Consider the following 24198-nt stretch of genomic DNA (forward strand, 5'->3'; position numbering starts at 1 on the left):
AATCTGACACAGTAGCAAATCCTTATTCATCAACCTGACAATAGCAAATAAAATCTCTTTTAGTAAGGCTGCAAAACTCCAATCCGGAAGACGCTTCTTTGATTGACAGCTTTAATTGCAATAGGCCACTCTAAGATTTTGGATTTATAGCTATTTTTATTATTTTTTATTTTTTGTATGTACAACTTCTGTCATATGTAACTCTTTATATGCCACCCCAAACTTACATATAACAACCAAGTTGAAATCCAAACTACGCAACTTAAGGCTATTGATCCATGTATTTTGTGATCTTAGTAAATAAAATCTAGGAAATTCTCTACTACTGTTTTATCCCTTTTCTCTACCATATTTGCCTCTTTTGAAGTATTTTAGTCTGGCTGGTGTGGTTCATAGACAATCCAGGATTCAACGTTAATAATTCATTCTTCTCGTACGAAGCAAAATGATGAATCTTAAGTGGCAGAGTAACCAGAAAAAAGAATTTAAATGGGTTGAAAAAGCAATAATACACTGTATCAGGTGCCATGGAAAAATGTAGAGGTAGTGATTCAATTACGACTTCATCTGAAAAAAGTATCAGTACTACTCTTTCAACAAGTAAATTAGAAGAGATAAATTCTATTAGCAAATAGTGATACTAAAAATGGATCAAGGAATCAAACATAAAGAATAAATATTTGTTCGTCAGATTCTGCAGTGACAAAACGTACCATGTTCAAACATACAGTCCTTGCTATCAAAAGTTCTGATGAGGAACAAAATCTGCTTTAAAAGACACTAATGATCCATTAGATCAAGATTGGACATTATGAAATGACGCTTTGAGTTGTACATAACTGAATTGATCAAGCTGGTAGAAGGTAAAAGGAAAAAAATATAATAAATATTGAACTGTTTGGCTTCAAGGGATTACAACATATAGAATAGAGTTGGCATTCAAAATCAACTTTTGAATGAGCCTAGCGATCTACAGAAGAACCCGTTCCCAGCTGCAACTGAGGAACTCGAACTGGCCTATGGGGTTTTGGAGCTGCAGACAAAAAAAAGTAATATTTAGAAATGTCCTAAAAGTCCTGTAAACCTACATTGTTAGATCTGCAGAATAATCAATTTTGACAACACAAAACCTAATATGCAATTGATAGGAAGCAGACACAAAAAGGGCTCAGACAATCCTTGCGAGTTTCTGAGTAACATAGGTAGGGATAAATGTCACAATTCATGAAAGAAAACAAACTAACTTGGAACAAAGATTGATAGAAATCAAAATACAGTGCATAATAATAATTCCAGACATTAAACAAGAAATGCCTTAATTTCATTTAATATTGATTTATAAATTTAGTGCATGAAAATCTCACTTCGTATACTTGCTAATGTATCAAACGGCACATTAAAACAACAAATCCAGAGTTTCTCCACAGCAGCACAAGAGATCAGTAATCACATGACACCATTCAAGGGAAGTAAAAAGTAAGCAAGAAATAAACAGTCCCTTCAAATGGAACAAGCAACCCAACATTGCATTCAGCTGGCTCTTATAAATAAACTGAAATTACCAATGTCAAATCCAACATTTAAGAAATGTGCTATCTGTGGAAAATTATCTGCCAAAAAACTTGTCAAAAACTTTCAAATTACATGAAAGAAATGATCATCCTTCACACCAAACAATTATAGAATTAAAAAATAGACATAAAAAACGAGAATTCTGTAGACTTAGTTATATATAGGGAATGGCTATCTTCAAAATAGAATCTAACGACAGGAATTGATTATTGAGATAAATTTGCTTGTCATGCCGGTTAATAAATTTGCACACTTCTATCATAATGTATTTTATTGAGGGAAGTAACGGAGACAATATTTTTAAAAGTGCAAGCTTTGAACATTAGATTGAGAGCAGTATAAATCACAAATTAAAAATTTAAAAAATTATAGAACTTTAGAGCTATGATCAACAGCTCAAGGGTTAGTAACATGATATGCACATTTTTACATCTATGCGACTACTCCAATAAAAGCAAGAAAATTACAGAATTATATACAGTTGAATTTAAAACACTAATTTCTATCCGGTAATAAAATCTTCTCGATAACAAGGAAAAAAAATACTCATCTCATTGCAATAGAGAATGATGACAGAAAAACGGTGCACTGAAACATTATGAATAGAAAAATATCACTCACGAAAAAATTCTCCTAAAATGCAGAATACATAATTACATATACTTAATGCAATTTTCCTACATATATTGGCTAAAAAAACCAATGAACTTCAAGTAAAAAATATGAATGAAATTGCCTTTCCAACCACTTTCAAAAGAACTCCTATAAATTCATTACATATCATCACTTACAGAACATATATATCATGATATCAACTGCCAACTACCAAATAAATGTCATCTTACTACATAACACTTTCGAGTAATATATTAAGAGATGGCCCCAATGAGATATAGCATTACACAAATAAAAATAAAAAAAAATAAGGAGAGAAGGAAAAATAGGCTTAAGCTTTCAACTATAGAAAAAAGAAAGCCTTGCAGTAGAGGAAAGAAGAAAGGATGAAGCTCATGTAAGAGACAAGAAAAAATAGTAAGAGCAGCAGGTTTTTTCTTGTTAGATTTAGCCCTTGTTTCCATAGTAGGTGGCTATATTCCGTCTGTCTTTAACCAAGAGTGAAATTTCTATCCTTATACTTGTATGTATAGAAAAAAAAATCTTTAATATACTCATTTTTAAAACATAGTTGAATATTTGATCTTTGTGTATGACACTAGACGTAGATGAATATCATTATCACATAAACTCGTCCATCTTATGATTGTAATTTTTGGTTTATTTAATTTGTCTTTGTTTTGTTTCGCTTAATATTCTGTCACCATTCTAACAACTGGTACTAAATATTTTCAAGCTCTAGAAGTCCTAAAAATCTAATTGCCAAGATTTTAGATTGTGGCTCCAAAAACTTAATTTTGTCTACATAACACTAGCATTATCCATATGAAACTGGAGCAAAATTCAATACCTGCAATCCGATAATCAAGGAAAGTATGATTACATAGAATTCAAAAATTACTGTATTGCTAATGGATTCATATGGAGAGAATGGTCTTAGAAACTCTGAAAGAGAATGGTAAAAAAAAGAACACTTCTTTGGATGAAAGGGTTAAGAGCATGCGACTTCTTGTAGAACTAATAAAAATATGTTGGACAGATGCAATAAATATAGGCTCAACCATAGCGTGTGATTTTGGGTTTCCTAAAGAAGCTTCGAATGGAAAGAAGATGCTTTTCTCATTTGAAAATTTTTAAATGCATTTTTATGTACAAATAATGAAAGAGACAAAGTTGACCCTAAATCTAAATACAATTTTATTGGTTATAGTACTAATGACTTTGGCTATAAATTATGTGATGAGAAAAACCAGAAAATAACAAAAAATGGGAATCTTATTTTCAACTAATATGTATAAAGACAGGCCCAACAAGTTTGAAAAAGAAATCTTCACCAAAAGTAGGTTGAATTAAAAGAGCTACTTAATTTTGATAAAAGAAAGGAGAAAATTCTTGTGATAGAAGGCAGGAGATCACAAAAAAATTTCAATATCTATTAATCAATAGTCTCCTTCTCTGTATTACGTGCTACTAATTGATGCAAGTGAATCTGAATGATATGAAAAAAGTTATGCAATTAAAAAGAGATGGATTTTCTCTGCAAAATGAATACTTCGATATTGACCAAGTTACCGAAAGAATGTGTTTGTGAGTTTGTATTTGTGCAACATGAAGGACCTAAAAGAAGTCAAGAATACTTTTCAGATGAGAATAGGTTGAGATAAAGCTATAAATATTTTGAGCTTATCAAAATCTCAATACATTTTTCAATATGATGAAATAAAAGATTATGAGCACATACTTCAAGCTCCCAAAAGAATAGCTATTAAAGATAGATGAAAACAAAGATTATATGATAAAATCCCTAATGCATTAACAAGCTGCTCTTTAATCTATTCAATGGTTCAAAAGAATAGCTATTAAAGATAGATGAAAACAAAGATTATATGATAAAATCCCTAATGCATTAACAAGCTGCTCTTTAATCTATTCAATGGTTCAAAAGAATAGCTATTAAAGATAGATGAAAACAAAGATTATATGATAAAATCCCTAATGCATTAACAAGCTGCTCTTTAATCTATTCAATGGTTCAAAAGAATAGCTATTAAAGATAGATGAAAACAAAGATTATATGATAAAATCCCTAATGCATTAACAAGCTGCTCTTTAATCTATTCAATGGTTCAAAAGAATAGCTATTAAAGATAGATGAAAACAAAGATTATATGATAAAATCCCTAATGCATTAACAAGCTGCTCTTTAATCTATTCAATGGTTCAAAAGAATAGCTATTAAAGATAGATGAAAACAAAGATTATATGATAAAATCCCTAATGCATTAACAAGCTGCTCTTTAATCTATTCAATGGTTCAAAAGAATAGCTATTAAAGATAGATGAAAACAAAGATTATATGATAAAATCCCTAATGCATTAACAAGCTGCTCTTTAATCTATTCAATGGTTCAAAAGAATAGCTATTAAAGATAGATGAAAACAAAGATTATATGATAAAATCCCTAATGCATTAACAAGCTGCTCTTTAATCTATTCAATGGTTCAAAAGAATAGCTATTAAAGATAGATGAAAACAAAGATTATATGATAAAATCCCTAATGCATTAACAAGCTGCTCTTTAATCTATTCAATGGTTCAAAAGAATAGCTATTAAAGATAGATGAAAACAAAGATTATATGATAAAATCCCTAATGCATTAACAAGCTGCTCTTTAATCTATTCAATGGTTCAAAAGAATAGCTATTAAAGATAGATGAAAACAAAGATTATATGATAAAATCCCTAATGCATTAACAAGCTGCTCTTTAATCTATTCAATGGTTCAAAAGAATAGCTATTAAAGATAGATGAAAACAAAGATTATATGATAAAATCCCTAATGCATTAACAAGCTGCTCTTTAATCTATTCAATGGTTCAAAAGAATAGCTATTAAAGATAGATGAAAACAAAGATTATATGATAAAATCCCTAATGCATTAACAAGCTGCTCTTTAATCTATTCAATGGTTCAAAAGAATAGCTATTAAAGATAGATGAAAACAAAGATTATATGATAAAATCCCTAATGCATTAACAAGCTGCTCTTTAATCTATTCAATGGTTCAAAAGAATAGCTATTAAAGATAGATGAAAACAAAGATTATATGATAAAATCCCTAATGCATTAACAAGCTGCTCTTTAATCTATTCAATGGTTCAAAAGAATAGCTATTAAAGATAGATGAAAACAAAGATTATATGATAAAATCCCTAATGCATTAACAAGCTGCTCTTTAATCTATTCAATGGTTCAAAAGAATAGCTATTAAAGATAGATGAAAACAAAGATTATATGATAAAATCCCTAATGCATTAACAAGCTGCTCTTGTATTTAGCAGAATACAAAAATTTTATTAACATGGAAATAGGGTTACAACACGACGCAATGAAAAGGGGAAAACTACAACAGACTAATCTCTTGCTAGGACCAGAAAGAAGAGATTCAAGAGAGAGAGAGAGGGGGGTTGTCAGATGGGACGGGAAGGGGTTTTGGAGGTCTGGTAGATGGGCTGGAGTGCTGGTTGGAGGGCTAGACAGCAAGGAGAAGCTGCAGAGAAGGGCGGCAGGGGCTTAGGGTGGGGGTCGGGGCACTGGGTGGGTAGCGAAGGTAGTTTGCAGGTAAGGGGCGGCAGGGTGTTAGGGTGCAGTTCGAGTGAGTGGAAAGTAATTGTAGGTGGTAGGGGAAAGGCAGTCGGGTGTTAGGTTGAAATACAGGGAGGCTGGAGATGGAGAAGAGGGGATAAGAAGGGTTAGATAAGGGCAAAAGAAAAGATACTATGTCACCTTGGAGTAGAATACAACTGGAGCACTGCCACCTCCTCAGATACAACCCTAAAATAGCGAGAACACTCCACACAAGAATCTAAAATCTACAAAACCAAGACTGCCCTAACGCTTCAAAACAACAACAATATATATACTCTAATTGGAGGAAAAAAAAAAAGTAGGAAAGGAGACTCTGACACAAGAGGAAGGGGTGTGAATACACTAGAAAATAATCATTAGCTTTCCATACGGAGAGAAACACATAGGAGAGATGATAGTATCGCCCCTTCTACCTGTCTTCTGATCCTTTTGCATCGCCCCTTCTACAGGTCTCACAACCTGTGCTCTATATCAGTCCCTAGACCGATATGGAAATTGGCTGGTTTAACCGGTTCAGTCTGCTCAACCGGTTCAACCGATTGGCATTTTGGCGCCCCACATTAGTAGTGTTGTTAGCGCCCTGCGTCAGTCTCCCAGAGTTGAAGAAGCTTCGACCATATTTGTCGAAACTCCCGATTCTTCAAAGTAAGGTGTCAGGTCGGCGAAGTTGAATATGGTTAAAACATTGTAATCTTCGGGTAGGTCGATCTTGTTAGTGTTGTCATGTTAAAACATTGTAATCTCCGGGTAGGTCGATCTTGTAAGTGTTGTCATTCAACTTTTGAAGTACTCTGAACGATGTCGCCTTCAAGAAATGTTACTTTCGGAATGATCATAAGGAAAATCTTTTCTTTTTCAAGAAATATTTGTAGTTCTGTTTAGCAATCTCATTGCCAACTTTTTCATGGAGCTTTTGAATCTCGTGAACTCGTTCTGTAGCATCCTCACTGATTTTCAAAGATGGTAGAAGGCACCAATTCAGGTGGTGTGAGTGGATTGTGTCCGTACACAATCTCGAAAGGAGTGCGTCCAGTAGTTTGGCTAATGGATTGGTTATAGGCGAACTCAACTTGAACTAGAATAAGATTCCAGTACTTTATATTTTTCCCTACGTAGCACCTCAAGAGATTACCAAGGCTCTGGTTTACCACATATGTCTGCCCGTTTGTCTGCGAATGAGCTACCGAGCTGAATTGAAGCTTGGTGTCAAGCTTTCCCCATAGTTTCCTCAAGAAGTAGCTCAAAAATTTGACATCTCGATCAGAGGTGACGATCCTGGGAATTATGTGCAACCTTACAATCTCCCTGAAATAGAGATCGGCGATGTAAGAGGTGGCTAGTGTCCTGTGATAGAGTATGAATTGGGCCATCTTGGAAATTTGTCTACCACAACCATTACGGAGTCATTGTTCCCTTGGGTCCTGGGAGTACCACCACGAAATCTAAGTTGACATCAACCCATGGTGCCTCTGATATTGGAAGTGGTGTGTACAATCCTCCGTTTTGAGCCCTTATCTATGTCAGGTGGCAAATCCTGCACTGCCTGACATGTCGCTCCACATCTCTCATTAGTTTGGGGCAAAAATAAATGCTCCCTCACAAGGGCAAGGATCTTGTCCTTGCCGAAGTGACCTGTCAATCCTACGTTGTGGCCCTCTTGGATAATGGTCTCTCTTAGCGAACACCAGGGAATGCATAACTGACTCTAACGGAACAACTATCCATCTATTCTGTAATAGTGTCATGCTGGCTTCTCCTTACATTGTTGGCTTCTCCTGACATTGCGCCCATATGTCTTTGAAATCCTCATTTACTTCATATAGATCCCTTATGACTTCGAAGCCCACAACTTGGGCCTGTATGGATACGATCAATATATGTCGACGACTTAGTACATCTGCTACACGGTTCTGCTTCCCGTCTTGGGCTTAAGAACAAACTGGAATGAGGCTAGAAATTCCACCAAGGTGGCATGTTGGCCCTTTAGTTTGCTCTAGCTATTGAGGAATTTTAAGGCCTTGTGATCCGCAAATAATGTGAACTCGTTCGTCAGTAGGTAATGACTTCAGTGCTGCAAGGCCCTAACAATAGATAGAATTTCTTACTGTATGTCAAGTATTTCCTCCTGAACTCATTCAGCTCCTCACTAACGAAAATGATGGGGTGTCCTCCCTGACTCAATACTGCTCTGATCCCTACGTCAAAGGCATCACGCTCTACCTCAAAAAGTTAGTTGAAGTCTGTAGTGCTAGCACGGACGCCTAAGTCACCGTTTCCCTCAGTTTGTTAAACTGTTTTGGGCAGCTACTGTCCAAGCAAACTTCTTTTCCAAAGGTTTGGTCAAAGGGAAGGTGATAGTGCTGAAGTTTCTGATGAAACTCAGATAGAATGATGCTAGCACCAAAATTTGGTTCAGCTTGGTGAACGATTGTGGCGTGATCCAGCTGATAATGACCTCTATCTTTGTGAAATTCATCTGAATGACTGCACTAGCTACGATTTAACCGAAAAAACATACATGGCTTGTCATGAAGTGACATTTCTTTGGAAGGGCGTATAGTTGTTCGGCTCTCAGTACCTCAAATACTGCCCTCATGTGATGCATGTGATCCTCCTCAGAATGGTTGTATATTAGAATGTCATCAAAGTAGACCAAGACAAACTTTCTAATGTGAGGTCGAAAGACCTGGTTCACAACCTCATGAATGTGATGGGTGCATTTGACAAGCTGAAAGGCATAACGGTCCACTCAAAAATTCCCTCCCAGATCTTGAAGGCGGTCTTCCATTTGTCTCCTGACCTCATCCGTATGTTAGAGAAGAAAGTGGCTTTGTGTAACCGATCTAAGAGATCATCCAAGCAGGGTATGGGAAATCGATACTTGATGGTAATCTTGTTAATGGCTTAACTGTCGATGCACATCCACCACAATCCGTCCTTTTTTTGGCACCATCAGGGAAGGAACCACACATGGGTTGGTGTTTTCTCTAACTAACGCCCTTGCGATGAGATCTTACACTTGACGTTGTAGCTCGTCGTACTCCGCGGGTTTCAATTTGTGGGTTGGTCGTTTTGGTAATACTGACCCTAATATAAGGTTTATGGCGTGTTGGATGTCCCTTAAGAGTGGTAACCCCTCTGGCAGACTATCGGCCATAACATCACTAAAATCTTGTAGTAGTGGTTGCAGTAGTGCTGATACCTCCCTTTCCTGCTTCCTTCCAGGAGGATTAATGCTAGTGTTATGGGAGCATCTCTAACTGACTACAGGAAAGTGGTCCAAGAAACTAATGCTACTTATGCATCGTTCCATCTTTCGCATCCTTACATGGTAGCAAAATGATATGTTTCCCATCCTTCCTAAAATAATAAGTATTCTTCAAGCCGTCGTGTCGAGTCTTGTGGTCGAGCTGACAAGGCCTACCTAAGAGAATGTGGCAAGCGTCCATTGGAACTGCGTCGCACCATACTTGTTCATGTAGTCGGTCTCCGATGGAGAAGTCAATTAAGCACTACTAATCTAAACGTAGTATCTCATTTCCCTTTTCAACCAAGTAAGAGAACATTACTAAGGATTTTTCTGCGTGTCCAATCCCAACTTTTTCACCACGAGTGTTGACACCATGTTCTCACAGCTCCCACTGTCGATGATCAGGTTGCAGACCTTGCCCTTGACAGTGCACTTGGTGCGAAAAATACTATGCCTTAACCAAAATTGGTTCCTTTCTGGCTCGAATTGCAGTACTAGTTGAATGACTAATGCTTCTCTCTCGTCTCCGTGAAGCTGAAGCTCTTCTTCTGGACTATTCTCAGACTCCTCGACCTCCTCGATGGCGCGCTAATCTGTGAGTGTGATGACTTAGATCGTTGGGTAGCTGGAGGCATGTGCCTGTAGTCTTGGCGCCTAAAACACTTCCTGGTCGGCACTGTATTGGAGTTGCCTTTCTCTGGCTTCTTTCCACTTTGTTCTGCCTTATCAGTTCTCTGTCTGGTTTTGTTATTTCTTCCCAAGGTATGCTAATTGGCTGCAGAAGTTGCAGGAGACTGCTTAGCTGAAGAATGTGGTCTGAAGGATGACTGTTATCTGCTTCGCTTCTACTGACTTTTTACCTTCAGAGCTAGTGTCTGGACATCCCCCAACGTCGAGTATAGTTGTAACTGTACCACATTGCTAATGGCGGACAGACCCCCAAGATATCTAGCTATCCTATGTTCCTCTGGCTCCCTCGACTCACTCTTCAACTGCAAATGGTCGAACTTGGCTGTGCACTCAAACGAAAATCTTGTCACTATGAAATAATATTAATTTAAATAATTATACTATTTATTTTAATAACAATATACCATTAATATTTACCTTATAAGTTGCTCAGATCGATCCTCCTCCTAACTCCCACGCTCCAACTTCTCCTTCGAAAATGAAATCATTATATTAAGGTCCTGATTAAATTTTTATCTTGCATTTAAACACTCACACACACGCACATAAAATTTATTAAAATAACTGATTAATTAACTTATAAAAAATATTAAGCATACCTTACATAACTTGCCTCTACCCTAGCTCACACACGAAGCTTAGCCCTTTCTACTTTTTTGGGCTCGATCACGTGAGTTCCTTTGTTCACATCTCGCCCCAGCAGAGCACAAGTGCAACCCCTTCCTTCCCATGCACACGACGAAGCAAGGACTGCCTCGCCAACTTCGACTCCCCTTTTCTTCTTCTTCCTATACGCGAACAAAGCTGCTAGAAGTTCGACTCGTCTTCCTCTTCACCTTTGGTCTTAACTCAAAGCAGACTCAACTTCCTCTGCTACATGAGCACAGTGTCGAAGGTCATCTCCTCTCCTCAACAGCCCTAACAGTGGCACGCAAGTTTTGCAATTTGATGGCACCTTCGGGTATATGTTTAAGAGTGAGGAAAAGTAATAAATTTTTTCAGAAGTCTTCTAAGTCAATGTGAGTTATTATTTTCTTATATGCATTAAATTTAAAGTTTATTAGATAAATAATTTCATTAATGCTTTAAACAATTATTTTATGTTCGTAAGCGTGTTGTAGTTTAAGAATAAAAAGAAATGAAAAAGAAAAGAGAAAAATAATGCTTAATATCTTTAAGAGAATGTATTTTAAATGAAATAAAATGAAAATTAAATGCTTAAGTCATACAAGATTACCCCCAAATGATACTGACAGAAGATGCAATGTACCCGTTCAAGTTAATAAAAATGGTAAACATGCGTCTTCGGGTACAATTTGAGGGTAGTTTCTTGTACATTTTTAAGATGTCTTCGGACACAGTTTAAGGATTTTTTCAGACACATTTTAAGGATATCTTCCGGTATAACGATAATCTGAGAATACCTTCGGATATGATGACAATTTTATGATGACTATTAAAAAGGTTAAAAACGATAAATACTTAAAGTGGAACGAGAAAGAATAAATTTAAAATTTTAATAAAATTAATTGTATTTTTTGTTGGTCATTCATGCATAGAATACAAATTTAATGCATATTCGATTATAATTACTCACTTAAGTTTTATTTATAGTTGAAGTTAATGTTTTCTTTCAGGAGAATGAAAGTTTTAGGTTGTTATGTCTGATAGGAGAAAATATGTTTACCAGAGAATGACCACTGCTACTAGGTATATTTGTTATGATGATAGTTTCTCATTGATATTTCTTTCAGATATTGATATATTGTTTTGTATTGACTTGAAATGTTATTTTTTGATGTTTTAGAATTTATTGTATTTTGTGGATTAATGGCTCCTTTATATATTGGAAGTTGTTGAAATATTTTGTAGATAGTCAGTTAGAGGTCAATATTGTCCAACAGTAGAACTAGCCTTAGTTAATTCTTAATACCGGGTCAGGTCGTGACAAAAATAGGAAGGGGTAATCATTTGTACGTGAACTAGGGTAGAGGCAAGTTATATAAGGTATGTTCAATAATTTTTTATAAGTTAATTAATCTTTTATTATAGATATAAGCTTTATGTGTGTGTGCCTAAAATTAATGATTTCAAATTCGAAGGAGAAATTGGAGGAGCATGAGAGTTAGGAAGAGGATTGATCTGAACAACTCATAAAGTAAACATTAATGATATATTTTTATTAGAACAAATAGTATAATTATTTAAATTAATGTTATTATTATTTTTTATTTTTGTAATCAAAGGGGTTTAAAAAATGATAAATTCTCAAATTTTGAGGAAAACTAAGAACTTTAAAGTCAATAAAGGTTAGAGTTTTTAATCATTCTACATCTTTAAATAAGCGAGCTACATTTAAGTCTTTCCATTAAAATGGATTTTTTATAAGTATATGCACATTTTATTAGTTTAGGTGTTAGGAAGTGAGAAGTAATAAACCTTTTCAAAAATTTTCTAATTTAAAGTGAGTAATTATTTTCTTTTGTGTATTAAATTTAAAGTTAATTAAATAAAGCTTTTCTTTAATTCTTTAGGCAATTATTTTATGTTTGTATGCATGTTGTAGCTCAAGAATGGAATGAATGAAAATAAAAAACAAAAAAAAAATGATTAATGTCTTTAAAAGAATGTAATTTAAATGAAATTAAATTAAATTAAAATGTTTAAAGAATATGGTAGAGGTGCGCCTTTGAGTGCAATTTGAGGGTACCTTCAGACACATTTTTTAAGGTGTCTTCGGACATATTTCGAGAGTGCTTCTGAACAGATTTTGAGGATACCTTCAGTTATGATGATAATCTTGTGATGACTATTAAAGTGGTTAAAAATAATGAATACTCAAAGTGGAACAAGAATGGATAAATTTAAAGTTTTAACGAAATTAACTGTATTTTGAGTTGTTCATTCATATATAGCATAGCATCGCATCGCATATATATTTAATGCATATTACATTATAATTAGAAATGTCCAAGAATGCATATAATTATAACTTACAGTTGAAGTTAATGTTTCATTTCAAGAAAAGAAAAGTTTTAGGTTGATGTCTCTGATAGTAAAGACTTTGTTTACCAGAGGAGGACCACTGTTATTGGGAATATTTGTTATGATGATAGTTTTTCTTTACTATTTCTTTCATATATTGATATATTGTACTGTACTAGCTTGAGATGTTATTTTTGGATTCTTTAAAATTTATTCTATTTTGTGGATTAGTGACCCTTTTATTTTTAAAAATGATAGTTTCTTTTTTACTGTCGCATTAGTAAAAAAAGAAGTTGATGAGGCTTTAAAGAAAACTAATGGTGGAAAATCTGTATAGGGCCTAATGATATCCCAGTGAAGTGTGGAAATATTTATGAGATTTGAGAGTTTCTAGGCTGACTAAACTTTTTAATATTATTTTAACAACTAAAAAGATGTCTGAACTTTGGTCCCCATTTTTAAGAATAAAGGGGATGCATAAGAGTGTGCAAATTATAGAGGAATTAAGTTTATGTGTCATACTTTAAAGTTATGGGAGAGGGTAATTGAAAATAGGTTAAGACGTATTACAAAGATTTCTCATAATCAATTTGGATTTATGTCGGGCAGGTCTACTATGGAAGCTATGCGTTTATTGAGAGGTTTGATGGATAAGTTGAGAGATAATAAGAAGAATCTACATTTGATTTTTTTTTTATTTAGAAAAAATTTAAGATAAGGTTCCAAGAGATATCCTTTGGAGAGTTCTTGAGAAGAAAGGTGTTGATCTGATTTATATTCAAGTCATTAAAGATATGTATACTAGAGCTGTTACTTGTGTTCGAATTGAAGGAGGATTGACCAAATATTTTCCTATTTCTATTGAATTACATCAGGGATCGACTTTAAGCTCATATCTTTTTGCTTTAGTTATGGATGGGCTTACTCGACATCCACAAGATGATGTACCTTGGTGTATGATTTTTGTTGGTGATATCCTTCTCATGGATAAGACGATAGAAAAAGCCCAAGAAAAATTTAAATTATGGTCTACATTGGATTCTAAAGGCCTTCATTTAAGAACTAAAACTGAATACATCGAAAGTAATTTTAGTAGTAGTAGCTCTAGTGACATAAGTGGACTTTGGGCCTTAATAGTAGAATTCAAGTTGGTTGATTGAAGTGAAGGAATACTTCGGGCCTTTTGTGTGATAGAAAAGTACCCCTTAGACTGAAAGGAAAATTTTATAAGACAGTGGTGAGACCTGCAATGCTCTATGGCACTGAATGTTGGTCATTAAAAGAGAAGCATAATAATAAGTTAAGTGTTGCCGAGATGAGAATGATTAGGTGGATGTGGCTTTACACTTAGAAACAAGATACGAAATGAATATATCCATGATAGGTTTGGTGTAGCTCCTATGCAGACAAGATTAGAGAAAGTCGTCTTAGATGGTTTGGTCACATTAAACGTTGACCATCTGATGATCCGATTAAGAGAGTAGATGTTTTAGATTCGAATTATGTTAAGAAAGGCAGAGGTAGACTTACGAAGACTTGGGCTTATTGTATAAAAAATGTTCTTAATTTACTATAACTAAATGAAAATATGACACTAAATAGGACGCAATTGAGAAAAAGGATTCATGTAGCCGACCCCACGTAGTGGGATTAAGGCTTTTTGTTGTTGTTGTAGTGGCCCTTTCATATATTGGAAGTTAATAAAATATTTTGTTAGTTATTTAGATGTCAATACCGTCAACTGCAGTACCCGCCTTAGTTAATTCCAAGCATCGGGTCGGGTCATGATATGCTATAAGTTGACTTTTAGAAACATGTCCTCGCGATACTACAATGGCAGGTATTTTTTCGGTATTACCTTATTCATCTTCTCTCACTTAGTTATCTTATTAATGCATTATCTTCTCCTCTGCCTGTGTAGATTTTACTACCGTAAGAAGACATTCTTCTTTAATTTAATGGCATCTAGTTTGATTTGTTTATCCTCTGATATGTCTTTATACTTCCGTTTAGTTGATCGCAGCAAGTTGATAAACTCATCGGGGTCCACACCTCCCAAAAATGCTGGAAGGTCTGTCTTGATGTCGAAGTGCCACGGACTCCCATAAGTGGCCTATTCTCACCTTTTTTTTCAAAGCTCAAGGGCTAATATATTAAAATAGAAAAGATACAAATAAGTTGTATGAGTGGGCCCAAAAAAGTCACCCTACCAACGCGGCACAACACACAAAAATCTCAAAAAAAAAGAAAAGATACATGTAAGGTCAAAAACCAAAACCACCAAAACACAGAAACAAGTAGTTAGGGGCGACCCAATTTAGTCATGTCTCTGCCTTTAGTTCTAGGAAGGGAGCCAGCTAACAAATTGGTGAGTTGTGTATCATTATCCGTAGTAAACAATGTATCATCCATTAAATTCCTGAGCTCAATTAGGCCTCTATTCTTCTTCTTCCTCCTGGATGTGTAAATCTGTCATTCCTCATCTGAAGACTGATTCATCTGATCAGTGTTAGTCAACAGATTGTTGAGCATGTATAAGCCGATGAGCCCCATGCGCATGACTAACAATAACGACTTGCTCATTCTGTGAGGTGGTAGAACCGTAATAAAAAGATTGTTAACCATTGTAACAACAATAGATTCTAGTGTATGTGAAGTATGAATTGTTTCCTCTTGCACCGGATATTTTCTGAATATGAGGAGCTGCAAGACTCTCCTGATTACCGGTTCGAACAATGTCCTTTGTAAGTAAGGATCCTTCAGTATTGTTTTCAAGAAGGTTTGAAGCTGTAGGTTGCCCAACAGAGTCATCTAATAACACATCAATCGCAGAAATAGAAACAGTATTGTCAGGGAGATCCTCAGGAGCAATTAAATCAAACACCAACTCCTGTCTTGTGGTAATTTCCTCCACAAGTGGAGCAAATGTGTCCAGAGCAATGGGGTTAGACACATCCTTATGCATTTGAGGTTTAGATTTCATGTTAGGGTGGAGCCTATGACATTTGTCAAGGGTATGCTCAAACATCTTACAATGGGTACAATAAAAGGGTCTATGTTTCATGACAATTTGTTGTCAATATTCATTATATGTTGTGTTCAGACAGACTTCTATGATATCAGGCAAAGTAATATCACTTTCCACAAGTATTCAGGCAACAGAATGTCTGGTTAGATTAAAGGTGGGTAGATCTAGCTTCATAGGATCCTCAAGTATGACACCAATAGAGTAGAGAACCTGATGATTAAATAGATGCAGCTTGAGACCAGATAAACTAAATCATACTGGTACAGTGGGAGGTTCATGATTTGGGTCAAAATCAGGAAGCCACTTGAGTAAGATCATTGACGTTCCAACAATGTTAACGCATGTCTCTCATCAAGAAGTCTCACTTTCCTCTTTCCTACTAGATTGAGATCTTTAAAACTCATTTTGATAACTTCCATAGATGGGTGCCCCCACTGAAATTTTTTAAATAAGAGAGTGAACTTGCATTTCTCAGCAAAGGTTGAAATTTCTAAATCAGTTCTTTGGTATTGGATACCAAGATGACGTGGTCGATAATCCTAATCACTATGATATTCCCAGTGAAATGGATTCAAATCCTTGTCCCTATCTTTCCCTTGACTCTTTCGATCACGATTGAAAGTAATCTCTTTCTAGTTCCCATCATCCAACTCAGCTAGTCTCCATTGCAGACGAAGGATTTCTCATTTTGGATCCCTTCCCGAAAAGAGCCTGATGTATCTTTCCATGGTAGCATGGTTGGGTTTGGGAAGTGGAAGGAAAAAATTGGGTGGATGTGGCTTGGGTGAGGCAGATGCTAGAAACTTTAGGATGGGATTAAAGTCGAGCTAACACTGATACTAATTGATACCGAAACTAATCGAGATTTAGTGAAACACAAAGAAAACTTTTATTAATATAGAAACAGTGTTACAACATGACGCAATGTAAAGGGACAAACAACGACAAAACAATTTCCTGCTAGGGACCAAAAGATGAGATTCGAGGGTGGGGTGGCGTCGCCAGCATATTGTGGTTATGGGGAAGGGTTAGTGGCAGTGAGATGGGTCAGGTAAGGGTTTAGGGGCCTGGTATGCTGACAGGAGTGGCTGCTAAGAAGGGCGGCAGAGGGTTAGAGTCAGGGTCGGGCGATTAGGTAGCGAAGGTAGGCAGCAAGGAAGGTGCAGTTTGGGTGAGTGGACAGCAAGGGTAGGCGGTAGGGAATGGCGGCTAGGTGTTAGGTTGAAGTATGAGGAGGCCGAAGTTGGAGAAGAGGGGAGGAAAAGGGTAAGGTAAGGGTAAAAGGAAAGATACAACACCACCTCGAAGTAGGATACAGCCGGAATACCAACACCTACCCTAGAGTAAAGATAATACTCCACACAGAAATCTAAAATCTGCAAAACCAAGTCTTCCCTAACTCTCTAAAACAACAACAATATATAGATTCCAATTGGAGGAAGAAAAAGGAAAGAAGTAGGAAAGGAAACTCGCACACAAGAGGATGGGGTGTGATTACTCCAATAAATAGTCGTTAAAGGCTTTCGATATGTAGAGAAACACGTAAGAGAGGCGGTAGTCTCACCCCTTCTACAAGTCTCACGACCCGTGTTTTGGACCGGTGAGGAAATTGGTCAATCGGTTCAGCCCACTGGCATTTTAACGCCCCATGTAATCGGCGATGTTAGCCTCCTACTACAGGGGTGCCTTTTAGTGCCCCAGATCAATGGAGCCATTAGGTTACAAAGAAAATTTTTTTATTGAGGTTGAGGCAAAACTAGCTAAAATATTGAATTATTTTTAAACAGAAGTGAATAAATAAGTTAACAACTAGCTGGCTGCACTCACAACTTTGCAAAATATAAATATGAGCTACAAAAGATTCAACGATAAAAATAAATAAATAATAATAAAATAAAAAACTAATTATACCAATCAAGGAAAACAGAGCATAAACCAGATTCTTTTTGTTATGCACAAATAAACTAATTATTAGTGAAGATATCACGATTCAATTTTTCTCTTTTAAAATCATAACCTCATTCCCAAGAATCAACAATACATGACTAATTATTCAACAACTGAATCATAATAGTCTACAAGTAAACCATGGCTTATATCCACAAATAAAAATAAAAATAAAAATAACCAACTAATAGTTTAGATTTGGCAGTTATGCAGATAAATTAATAAGTTAATAGTCAACATACCTGGAATATTCAAGTGAAGCGCCTTCATGCAAAGACAAGATAGAACCACACCCTCCAAATTTGTCATTAGCACAACCATAATAAACTTCCCTAATACCTGCTCTTTGAAAGAGTTATTTAATCTAGTAATGCTTAATTAGAACAGGTTAATAATTAGGTGCGCTGAACTGACCAAGAATGGACAATGCCGCTGCGCACATTATACACGGCTCACATGTCACATAAAGATCACATGAAGAAAATCTTTGTGCGACTTGTAAGCAGTTCAGTCCAGCCATTTGCCATTGTTCCATAAGTATGTCAATGGCTTCCATTTCTGCATGTCTGGTTGCCTAATAATGTAAAGCAGCATAAGAAAAAGGTTATGAATAAAAAAGTAAAAAGATTTAAAGAACAAGAAATCCTGTGTTGTTCGACAAACAACTATCCTGATACATTTCATTTTTCTGTATTACTAATTCATCAATAAAAAACCGTTCTTAAATCTACAGAAAAAATCATGGCAAAATTACATAAACTCATGCGTGAGTCAATGTTCACAACAACAAGCATGACTTAGACACATGCACAAATCAAAGTTCACAGCAAAAAGGATGACAAAAATATTTTGTGATCTTTGTGTGAGGGAAGTCGAGTTGAGTAATAGACCGACCACCTATTTCAATAAAGAAGGTTGGCAAAACCTAACCGTTAAATTCAAGAAACTCACCGGAAGGGATTACGATCAGATGAAACTTAAAAATGAATGGGATCAACTAAAAAAAGACAAGAAAATTTGGAAAGAACTCAAAAGAGGATCAACCGGATTGGGTTGGGATCCACTTAAGCGGACAATAGATGCACCAGATGAATAGTGGGCTGAGAAGTTAGCCGTAAATGCTTACCTATATTTGCTTTTTGCGTTGATTTCATCTTTCTAAAGATTTTTACTAATTATTTATCTTTTTATATTACAGGTTGTGCCGGCTGCCAAAAAATTCAAACTCAGCGGCATTGATCCAGTATTAGAGGAAAAGTTGAATAGCATGTGCATAGGTGCTGTCGCTACTGAAACTCATGCTTTCACCCCAGCTTATCAGAGCTTTGCTGGTTTAACACATGACATGACAACCGAGCACAAAGGTGAATCTGGAGAAGGTCCCAGCCAACTCCAGATGTTCAATCAACTGGTCGGACAAAGCGTCCCAGAGCGGAAAAAAAGAAAGTTGGAGTCGCATTTGTCAGAGGTTTCATAGAGACGCTGCTTGAATCCTGCAAACCGAAGACTGCACCACCTCTAATAACAAACAACTACTCAATTCAAGAGTGTCTTAAAATCTTGTGTACATATCCCGGTGTTAAAGAAGACGAACCCATGTATTTAAAATATGTGAAGTTGTTGGGGAACTCCACTCGTACACAGTTCTTCGCGAATTTGGACCAAGAATTCAGACTTTCTTACTTGCAATATTTTATGAATGATTGATTAGGATTGACTTTTATTTTTATTTTAGCACTAGTCATTGTAATAATTATGTGATTGACTCTTTGTTCCTATGTCTTCTTTGAACTATATGTGATTGTCTGTGTCATTACATTTTATGTTTATGTCTTCGTTTATTTCTTCTAAAATAGTTTCTTTCCTACTACTGCAAGTTAACGTTAAACATCTTAAAAAAAAACTATTTATCACATTTTGTAGAATGGATGAAGAACAACTTAGCCACAACCGCAAAGTTACTCTCGTCGTCATTTTTTTATACTACTATGATCATACATACGTTGACCAAACACTTTGTATGATATCAAGTCAGATAGGAGAAAAATGGGTCGGGGAGATATTACGGGGACACCCAACAATGTTTACAAACATATTTCGTATGACGAAGGTGATATTTCTCGACCTGCTTAATGAACTTCGGGACCTTCATGGATTACACGGCTCAGCAAGAACAACTGTCAGAGAGGTATTGGAGCAATTACAATGTATATCTTATCCCAAAATGAATCTATCAGAGGAGCTATGGAGCGATTCTAACATTCTTCAAAAACTATTAGTAGATATTTTTCATTGGGTTTGAATGCGCTGGTGAGTCTGGCATACAAGATAGTAAAGCCCGAGGACCCAACGTTTCAGACCATTCATACACAAATTACAAACAACCCTTAATACATGTCTTTCTTCAAGATAAGTGACCTACATAATTTTCATTTTCAAATTTAAAAACTTATTGATTTTAAGTTGATTAGGGGAACTTTCTGCACCACAGGACTGTGTTGGAGCTATTGACGGAACACACGTTGATGCACGACTGTCTCCTGCAGAGAAAGTCGCATACATCGGATAGTGTGGATCCCCCACACAAAATATTTTGGTTGTGTGTGATTTCAATATGTGTTTTACTTTTGTGATGGCTAGATGGGAAGATAACGCACACAATAGCCGTGTTTTCAAGTTAGCTACTAGAAACCGTTCATATGGGTTCCCTTATCCTCCTCTAGGTACGCTAATTTCAGAAATTAATTTTGTTTTGTACATCCATTCATAACTAACATCACACAACAGGTAAGTACTACCTAGTCGACGTTGCATATCCCTTATAAAAGGGGTTTCTTGAGTCGTATCCATATACAATATCCCAGATTTTGAAAGGTCAAGCGGTATAGCATGTAGGAAGAAAGAATTATTCAATAAAAGGCATTCATCATTACGAGACGTAATCGAACGATCATTCGGAGTGTGGAAGAAGAAATGGGTTATATTGTGTGATATGTGCAATTATCCATTTTCGAAGCAGGCCCAGATAGTAGTGGCCACCATGGCACTACACAACTTTATTAGGAGGCACCCTTCAAGAACTGATGCAAAATTTGTCGTGGTTGATGCGAATTTACAACAAATTCCCCCCGAAGCATTCAAGTACCCTGTGGGCCGCACCATACCATAGCTTGAAATGAATTCACTTGAAACAAATACCAAAGATGGTGAAGGGGCATCTGAAATGGCAGCTCTGAGAGATCAAATAGCAGACAACATTAGTGAAACATGTTAAGGAATGTATTGTAAAGTTTGGCTAGACAATTATGAATGGTACCTTATTTTAGGGTTTTCTGTAAGGACAATCTGCTATTACATAGCTATGTTTGGCATTTTTATGTTCATATGTTTTGAACTATTTAATATGGAAGGCTTGAATGGTATTAGTATGGAAGGTGTTATGCTATTATTGTGATGAAAATGAAAATATGTTGGATGAATTCCTTTGTATGACCTAAACTATATATTGTTGTTTTTAATGCTTTGAGCTCATTTTCTAATTACTGTGGATATATTGTTTTATGTTGGTGGGAGTTTGCAGCTTGATGGAGAGCTATCATTTTTGTTATTTGCATCTGGTATCCCTATAAGCTGCATTTGTTTTTCAAGGTGGCATGAATTTTAAATTGTATGATGGCATGAATTTTAAATTGTGGCTAAACATATTTGTTGTCGTTCAACTGTGATTTATTTATTTGAATAAGAATGAGGGTTGTTTGGTGGGAAATGGAGTTGTTAGTGAGGGATTTGTCTGATTGGCATGAAGGACTTTTATTTTAATTGGTATTCATGTCTATAGTAGCTTGGATGACCCTATACTTTAAGGACAATCGTTGTTGGGTTTTTTCATGTTTCGTTATTGAAACTGAATGGATTGTGTCTCTATTTGAAACAGCTTGGATGGCCCTTTTTTCAGGGCAACCGCTGCCTTCTGTATTTCGTTCGAGTATCGAGAATAGTTTGTTAGTAACAGAATTTGTTTGGAATCGAATTTGTTGGTAACAAAATTTGTTGACAAAATTTGTTGGATGCATGGTGGTGCATCTCTTTGAAGCAGCTTTGATGGCCACATGTGGTTATATATGAGGGGATTATTTGAAACTTTATGCTTATATGAGACTTTTTATTACATTGCTTACCTGCTTACTCCCCTTTTATGTTTACAAATCAGAAATTATTTTTATAATCTTTTGTGATCTGAAAAAGAACTTGAAAGACTCACTATTTCTTTTAATATTTTCTGTTGCTTGGGGAAAATATTGAAACAAAATATCCTGATAATGATATTTCGATCCATTTTTTGGGAAAAATATTGCAACAAAATATCCTGATAATGATATTTCGATCCATTTTGAGCTTGTGAAGTGTGTGTTTTATGGGTGTTTATGTGAGTTGATGGGGCTTTTGCTGCATAGGAATATCTAGTTTTTATTTTAATGCTGAGGGGGCTTGTTGATCTTCGGGTTTATGATGACAGAGCAATTTTTAAGGTGAATGCAAGTCTGATTTACTGCATGCTGCACTGATATTATGTTAAGGTAAATGCAAGTCTTGTTTTAGAATTGAAATTATATAGATGCTATAGTCATGTCCCTCTGGGAGTATATGGATGAAGTATTGAAGTCTTCCTATGTTTTATTCGTTTGATGGAACATCTAATTATATGTTAACTACAAATGCTTACAGGTTCGATAAGCATGTGTTTTCCAATTTGCTGGCTCGGTTAGCTTGATTGGGGGAAATGCGAATACGTATATAGTATGTCGTATCTTATCTTCAGATCTCTTGTTAAAATACCTACTTGGGAGATATTTTTTGGGGGATATCTGCTAGTTGTTGGTTGGAGAGCTTGGTTTTAAGCACATATTACAACTTCAACTCCTCTATTCTATTCTTTTCTGAAGCAATCTTTTATTATGTTAGCAAATAGTTATTTCTTTAAAAAGTGAGGTCCAGGATATTGTATTGCTCCTGTATTGTATAAATCCGGCTTTAGAATTCCTTATTGAAAACATCTATTTCGGTTTGGAACATATATGAAGCCTTTCTGTTTTACATTAAATGCAGGAAACTGTTTTACATTCGATGCATTTTTGTTGTTGAGTCAATGAGGTGCTTTATATTGAGATCAAGCATTGTTGAGTCAATGAGATGTTTTTTTGTTGTCGAGTCAATGAGATGCTTTATATATTTATATATATGAAAAATCATTAGAATTGTGTGGTAACATATATGAAGTCTCTCTGTGATAAATATCAATTGTCTCAAACTTCTGTAGTAAAGTATGACTGCGGTAACATATATGAAACCTTTCTATGGTATAAATTTTCTGTGAGAAGCATCAGTTGGATCATTGCTATCTATTACATAGACTGTTTATGTATGGCATCATTTTCTATGGCTGCTATGGTATGGTTATGTATGACATTATTTTCTATGGTTCCAGGATTTTGGGGTGAAGCATTTGAAACATTTTTATGACTGCTATGAGAAGCATCAGTTGGATCATTGTTATCTATTACATAGACTGCTTATGTATGACATCATTTTCTATGACTGTTATGGTGTGGTTATGTATGACATCATTTTCTATGGCTGCTATGGTATGGTTATGTATGACATTATTTTTTATGGTTCCATGATTTTGGGGTGAAGCATTTGAAACATTTCTATGGCTGGGTTTTTGGGTGCATAGAATTTACCTGAGAACTTGAGTGGTATATATGTAAAAATTTCGGATTTGTATGCTTCAGGTAATTCTAATTATTGTTGGTACATATGTTATAGCTTTCTCATATTGTTTCGGATTTACCTGCTGCATCTACACTTTCTGCAGTACATATAGGTTTCGAATTACCTGTTGCATCATTTGGGTGCTACGCATCCTTGTACATATTCGATTCATTTGTTTGCTTCAAACTACATGTCGTTTTGCAAATATATTTGGATATATGGATTAATGGATCAAATGTTATTATATGAATTTATGTCTTATTTAATTTTTTTCTTAATACTAAATTGTACTGATTTTATCGAGATAACAGTAGAGCATTTTGGATGCCCACAAAAATTTGTTGTCGGCAACCGCTGTCTCCATATTTCGGTAAGTATACATTCTATATTTCCTCAATTTTTTGACTGATCTATTCTATTTTTAATAACTGCAGGATGATGAGTTCCAGATATTCAGGGAAGTCCGAGAAAGTGATGTGTCGATGCGTGCTACCGTCCTTGCTACTCACGTCACGCCAGGAACATAGCTTCGGAAGATAGTTTTACAGGTACCCGCAGTGGGCACAACGACAGGACTACAGTTTCTTCAAGTGGGCCGACACAGAGTCTTTTTATATGATATCTCAGCTGGACACCGCTACTCAAAGTTCGTCAATCTCAAAATTTCAAAAAACTGCATCTGGTTCGAG

General features: G+C 35.6%; 1 protein-coding gene across 1 annotated transcript; it reads right to left on the minus strand.

The window, feature by feature from the left end:
• Nucleotides 1-692: 692 nt before the first annotated feature.
• LOC110023099 (tRNA-specific adenosine deaminase 2-like) lies at nucleotides 693-18700 on the minus strand. Its single transcript, XM_020722327.1, has 3 exons — nucleotides 18152-18700; nucleotides 17980-18076; nucleotides 693-1033 (listed from the first exon to the last, which is right to left on the minus strand). The coding sequence occupies exons 1-3, from the start codon at nucleotides 18291-18293 to the stop codon at nucleotides 1018-1020; spliced, it is 255 nt and encodes an 84-aa protein (XP_020577986.1). The 5' UTR covers nucleotides 18294-18700; the 3' UTR covers nucleotides 693-1017.
• Nucleotides 18701-24198: the final 5498 nt, after the last annotated feature.

This window comes from Phalaenopsis equestris, unplaced genomic scaffold, assembly GCF_001263595.1.
Source record: "Phalaenopsis equestris unplaced genomic scaffold, ASM126359v1 Scaffold000210, whole genome shotgun sequence".
In the NCBI taxonomy this organism is placed as follows: domain Eukaryota; kingdom Viridiplantae; phylum Streptophyta; class Magnoliopsida; order Asparagales; family Orchidaceae; genus Phalaenopsis; species Phalaenopsis equestris.

Excerpts from the sequence above, each read along its gene's own strand:
- LOC110023099 (XM_020722327.1), bottom strand. The coding sequence starts at position 18,293 with ATGGAAGCCATTGACATACTTATGGAACAATGGCAAATGGCTGGACTG. Across the intron at positions 18,077-18,151 it reads AGCGGCATTGTCCATTCTTG|GTATTAGGGAAGTTTATTAT; the intron begins GTCAGTTCAGCG and ends TTCAAAGAGCAG.